This window comes from Notechis scutatus, chromosome 1 (genome assembly GCF_049901735.1).
Source record: "Notechis scutatus isolate UNSWTSFEM ecotype Mainland chromosome 1, rNotScu1.2, whole genome shotgun sequence".
NCBI classification, from domain to species: Eukaryota; Metazoa; Chordata; class Lepidosauria; order Squamata; family Elapidae; genus Notechis; species Notechis scutatus.
In genome coordinates this window covers 74,162,440-74,168,827 of record NC_142009.1, presented here as the reverse complement: position 1 = coordinate 74,168,827, position 6,388 = coordinate 74,162,440, and the positions used below count along the sequence as shown (strand labels likewise).

Below are 6,388 nucleotides of genomic sequence, written 5' to 3'. Positions count from 1 at the left end.
ATTGCTTTATGGGGGTGCTCTGGGGGTGAGATTTCTCTGCGGCCCACCAAAATTTACTCATGGCCCACCGGTTGGTGACCGCTGCTCTAGCACAGGGGTCTCCACTCCACTGAGCAACTTTGAGCCTGGCGGACTTCAACTCCCAGAATTCCCCAGCCAGTTTTGCTGACTGGGGAATTCTGGGAGTTGAAGTCCGCCAGGCTTAAAGTTGCCAGGGTTGGAGACCCCTGCAAGTCTAGCACAGGGGTCTCCAACCTGGGCCATTTTAAGAGTTATGGGCTTCAATTCCCAGAGTTCCTAAGTCCATAAGTCTTAAAGTTGCCAAGGTTGGAGACGCCTACTCTAGCACCTCCCTGCCCTCCCCCAGCCAGCGGCTCTCCAAGCGCCTGGCTCCGACTCTCGCACGAGGCGCTCGCATTCCCAGAGGTCTTTGCGCCCCCCGCCCCCCCCTCCGCACGCGCTCAAGCGCAGCGACGGCAAACAGTCGCTAGACAACGGCGGGCCGCCGCTTCCATAGCGATCATTATAGACGGGGAGGCCGTGACCCGGCTGTCGCGCGGTTTGCCTTCAAGTCTCGCGAGAGCCGCGGCCTTCCTGCCTTTGAGAGGCCATCTGGGGCGCCTTCCCGCCGGGCTGGCATGGAGGGAGGCGATGGCTGCGGGGAGCATCTGTTCTCGTTGGAGCTGCTGGTGGAGTCAGCGCGAGTGCAACCGCGGCTGCTGCCGTCGCTGCTGCCGGACAGCGGGCCCTTCCTGCCGTCCGTGGCTCTCCGGCTGCTCGACTTCCCGACCCTTCTGGTCCACGCCCCGCAGGCCACGTCCTGGCCGGTGGTGCCCTTCGGGCGGGGCAAGTCGTGCCTCTTCAAGCTGCGGCCGGACGCTCTGAAGGGCCTCTTGCGGCGCTCTCCGCTCCACGCGCTGCTGCTGGCCCTGCCTCCCAACCAGGGTCCCGCCCGCCTGCTCGGCTCGTCCAGCATCTCTCTGGCGGCCGCCGCCGAGGAGTTGTTGCCTGGCTCCGGGCCGGCGACTGGAAGGGGCCACTTCCCGGTGCGCGACCTGCTGGGAGAACCAGTGGGGGAGCTGGCGCTGAGCTACCGCCTCCACAGCCTGGGCTCCTCATGCCTCGATCAGTTCGATGAAGGGTCGGCGGTGGACGAAGGCCTCGCTGGAGACGGTCCGCGGGGGAGAGCGGCGGAACGGAGGCTCAGTCTGGAGTTCATCTCGGAAGGAGAGGAGGAGGAGGACCCTGCCCCAGACGGTGGCAGCCGGGGGTCCTTAAGCAGCCCTGATCCAGAGCCGGAGCCCTTTTCCGATAGCTCAAGCGGAGAAGAAATCGCAGGAGAGCTGGACAACAATGCCTTTTATCCCCCACCAATGTATTACAGTCATCAAACGGAAAGTTGCTTCCCCAGCCCTAAAGCAGCAACAAGAGTGATAATCATGACAGCTCAAGATTCACTTCCCAAAGAAGAAACTTCTTTACCTTTTGTTAAGGGGGAGCCTGTAGTTAGTGCTGAGAAGGCTCTGTCACCCTTACTCACCAACACACCAACACCGGGTACTTCCGAACAACTCAGGCAGACACTATGTCAGTTGCCTCTACTGAATGCTTTGCTGGTAGAACTCTCCTTGCTAAATAGCCAGCCCCTACCACCAGGACCCTCTACTGTGCATCCTCAGTTGGCATGGCTATATCAAAATGCAGAAGAAGGTACAAAAATCTTACCCTGTAATGGTAAGAATCTGTGTGCCTGCTGGGATGATAAGAAGAACACCCCACATCGCAAAGAAAGAGGAAGATCACCTAGCCCTAAATTAAAAAGAAATCGCCCAGATCCTTTAAAAGGCATGTCTCTTATCTGTCCTGGCAAATCTTTTACAAAACCAGTATACACTGAAAGACCTGTAAGCCCTGAAAAAGTTAATCCGAAAGAAAATTCTCCCACTAGAAGGAAATTCTCTAATGGGCTGACGAATACATTAAAGCTTCGTGTTCAGCGATCTAGTCCAGGTATGTTGAAGGTTCATGAAAAGAGAGAACATCGTAGAAAAAAAAATGGCGACATATCATTTGAAAAAAAAGGTAAAAGCTCTTTGACTAAAGAAAAAATATTCAAGGGCTCCCTTGACTATCATCCAAAATCTTCTGGACAATATGATGAAAAAAGCATCTCTGATCAAAATGCTCAAATTAATGAAAATGTTGAGACTTTAATACAAAGCAGTGTTGGCCGAAATAGCTCTATGACCACAAAGAAAATAAGTTCTCGTATTACCAAAAAATTTGGGGCCAGTTGTGTGAAGAATAAAGACAATGCCAAAGGGAAGTACTTGTCTGAAAGTGTTGATTTGAAGAGCTTGGAAGTCCATCTGCCAAGAGTCTTTTTACAGGACACTGAAGCCCTTGAAAACCCAGTAGATGCTGAGATAGAAAAATGTTTGCAACGTGATTGTAACATTCCATATATATTTAAAGATAGACGCACCAATAACTTGGAAAAGAGTCATGAACGTCAGAATTCAGATAGTTTAGTAGTTATTTCTGAAAATGCAGCCTATTCAGAAGATTTTACCAGTATTGACAGTTGTGGTGCAAGCTTTGAAGCTCCAGGGAACAGTCCTGAACCTTTATCTATAAACTCAGATCACAGTCAATCAGGCATTGACTCCAGCTCTAAAAATTCCAGAAGTCTTCCTGCTAAATGTATTTCACCTCTTCTTCCGAAGGTTTCAGCTATATCTCCTGTTCAGACTCTTAAAAAGACATATGACTTAAAATCTAACAAAAACAAATTAGGCACTGGATTGAACAAATTTGATGATGATTGCCTTGCAAGAACTTTAAGAGACCAACTTGCAATTCAAGAAAAGCAAAAGCAAAAAGTTACACAGATTTTTGAGGACAAACAAATACAGCCTGATAAAAAGTGTAACATAGTAAAAAGCCAGTCATCTCTAGAAAACAGCCATTCTGCAAGGACATCTCAAGTTAGCTCTTACTTGCCCTCTAGTATGTCTGACCTTGAATTTAGTGCTCTAGAAGAAAGCAAAACACCTGGCAATGAAAAAGAGGATAGCTTCGGAAAGATGAATAATACAAATCAGTGTAAACATATCAGTGAATTACTAATAAACAAGCTTCCAGGATACACAATGTAGCAATCAATAGTAATGGTAAAATCGAAGAGAAAATAATGTTTTATAAGAAAAGATTTAAAGGAATTTTGACTTTTTTTAAACAAGTATAGGTTTTTGTTAGGATGCACAGATATTTTTTCAGATTAATGCACAACTCAGACTTTGCAGCTCTGTGCTGGTTATTTTTGGTTGGTTATTTTTTTTCCTTAGTTTTAGCTGTCTCCAAATCTTCCACATTCTGTGATTTAGCTGCCCCTGAAATTCAAGGGCAGTTTTCATATGATGTAAAGGTCTCCTGTTCATATAAAATCTATTCTCATTGAGCATAGGAAATGATGTAGCGTGCCTAAAGTAATTGTCCAATTTGTAATTTGTCTCTTAATTATTGTTTCAAACTAATAATAAAACAAAAAAATAACTAATGGTCACTAGAAAACAAGTAAACTATAATTGATTATAGACTACTTAAGACAATAATTCTTAAGCAAACCAGGGTTTTTATGTAGTTTGGAATTTAAGAGAGTTATAGCTATCAGCAAAGGAAAAATTGTTCGGTAAAATACATACTTTAAAAAAACAAGGTTTCCACAAAAAAAAGCAGCAAATTTCCAGAACATGATTTGAAAAATACTAGTTACTTCAATTGCAATGCCCAGTTATATGTTAATCTTAACAGAGTTATTTTTCCTATAATATTATTCTGATCTGTGGTCATAACATTAATTTTAAGTTTAGCTTCATAATTTTTAAATTTTAGATCCAAACCTAATGCTTCCTGGGTTTTTTAGCACTTTGTCATAATTGTTGTGTCTTCAGTTTGCACTATTTTCAGGTAATTGCACCTATTGTTAATTTGTATAACATGTTTTGTATAACATGATTGAATCCTATCTATGGAATGGTATGTCTGCAGAAAATTAAAAAAAAATTTTTTTATGAACACAGCCATGCATTCTCAAAATATACATTAGTAATATTTAGCACTTAAGAAATATTTTTTAAAAGTAGAGAAAAATGATACATTAACCTTAGCATATATTCAGTAGCTTCAAGGAAAAGTCAGTCATTTTTCTTTTTTATAGCAGGTGTAAAAAATGGCATAGCATAAAGGGAAGCCAATATAGACATGAATTTTTGTCTGGTGCTAGTGATTAAAGATGCAGGTTAAAGTTCCCAACTAAATTGAATCAACTTCCAGAAAACATGGGATTAATACATTAATACTCTTGATACATTAACCTTGTCATGCCCTGTATGCAGATAAGTGCGTATCCAAGTATAAAGCAACCAAATGAAGTGTTTACTAACTATATTAGTAGGTAAAGGGGATCTATTCAATGCCAGTACTGTACAGAATGCTGGTGTAAAGTATGCTGGTGTAAAGTATGAATTCTTGCTAGGAACATTGCTCAGTTTTGGCTTTTTGGCCAGATACATTTTTGACATGTAAAAAGAGAGCGATAAACTTTCAAAATACGTCTTTCTAAACAATTTAGAAAAATTAGCTAGTTCACAACTTATAGTACTTGGGTAGTAAAAGGATAATATGAATGTATTGTTTATAATTCATGCAAAAAAATTGTTCTCTTGTTTCTTTTGGAGAATCTGCTAGGCATACTGGTCCTAAAAAGTAGTGATCAAACCTTTGGTAAGAGCAAATCACTCCTGCCTGTTATCTTAGCGGGTTAAAGATAATGAATCATCAGAAAGTGTTTTTCGCTTGCATGATGCCATAGACTTCCCTTAGCCATCCTGGATAGCAAATATAAAGCGATATCAGTGGCTGAAAAACTCTGTCCTTGTGATTATGGAGAGGTGGAAACCTCTGGACATATCCTTCTTCACTGCTCTTTTTATACAGACGTTGGAGCAAAATTTATTTTCTAGATAATAAGTAACGACTGTTCCAATACCAATTATCTTCAGTTTAAAGACCAACAGATTGTAGACATTAGGTAGCTAGGTAGGTTCTGCGCAGCAGCACTAAACTTGGCTGGAACCTGATGAATAATCCATTATAACATTTTATTCAATTAATACACCATTTTTATATTATCCCGTTTAGTACCTAATAACTATAGGCCTTTACAATTTAAGAACTAATATTACATTATGCCTTTGTCTGTGTGTAACTGATAGGCTGCCAAATTATGATTTCAACATAGATTTTATTTGTTGTTATTTTATTCCAGAATGTTTAAGTAGATACTCTGAGCATTTTTAATTGTATTGGTATTTGACTGGTAAGAGCGAGAATTGTACAGTAACAGCTTGTTATCTCTCACACCTTTCCAATTATTGTTCTGCTATTGTTATTTAAATCAAAAGACAAAATCATATGAATATGCTACACTTTATACCTAAGTTACTAAGATGGAGTCAGTATGGAATATGACATTGGATTCCCATTTTGACTTCCAACATTTCAGCGTTGTGTCTATTGCAGGATGGCAGAATTGGCATTTGTCCTGAAGTTATTTATGTTGTGCCAAGGGAAAAATTGCATGTCAGAATTCACTTGCATTGAAACAATGAACTAATGTTGGCTTTAGCTGCCGATTTCCAGATTATGATGGATCTCAAGCCAGAGGACCAGTAGTTGCTTCCTTGTATTAAAATGATGTGAGATGGCATTTTTGTTTAGACCTTTTTAAGTAGATATAAGTAGATATGCTTCATATGAGCATTCATACGAAGTGTCAGTTTTCACTATAGAAGGAATCTAAATTAAACTTCCCTATTTATGTTTGGCCTTTTGTATAAAATCTGGTGATAGAACAGTTTGGTTTTATCTTATGGCATTATATAAAGTATTCTTCCACTCCAGTCCATTTCCATGATGAACATTTTTTTGTTTAAGAAAGTTCATATTTATTGTGGTTTTTGTTAATTAAAGCAAAAAAGTAATGTGTGATATGTTACTGAGTTTGCTTTAATCTATTAAAAGTTTAAAATGACTTGCTGATGTTTCTGCTATCTTGTGCATATACATTGTGCTACGAACCAAGTAACATTGATCATTTAAATATTTTGTTACTGTGTGCTGAAAATCATTATTTATTATGCTGCAACCCATTTTATGAAATCTCATGCTAGTATAAAGAATTCCGAGAGAGGTTAAAGGATTGTTGTAAAAGATTAGGCAGGAAATCCCTCTTTCAAAAACAGTACTCAAGTTAGGATCCAAGATTCCAAATATAAAAGCATTTCAGATTACATTACAACTATGCAAGATAAAATGCATTTCATCA

At 40.6% G+C, this 6,388-nt stretch overlaps 1 protein-coding gene across 1 annotated transcript; it reads left to right on the top strand.

Moving 5' to 3' along the window:
* Positions 1-471: 471 nt before the first annotated feature.
* On the top strand, positions 472-6,094 carry MAP10 (microtubule associated protein 10). Its single transcript, XM_026669444.2, has one exon. It carries the CDS (start codon positions 639-641, stop codon positions 3,156-3,158), a length of 2,520 nt encoding a protein of 839 aa, XP_026525229.2. The 5' UTR covers positions 472-638; the 3' UTR covers positions 3,159-6,094.
* The last annotated feature ends 294 nt before the right edge of the window (positions 6,095-6,388 follow it).

What these genes read in the sequence shown, in the direction of transcription:
- MAP10 (XM_026669444.2), top strand. Translation starts at nt 639, where the DNA reads ATGGAGGGAGGCGATGGCTGCGGGGAGCATCTGTTCTCGTTGGAGCTG.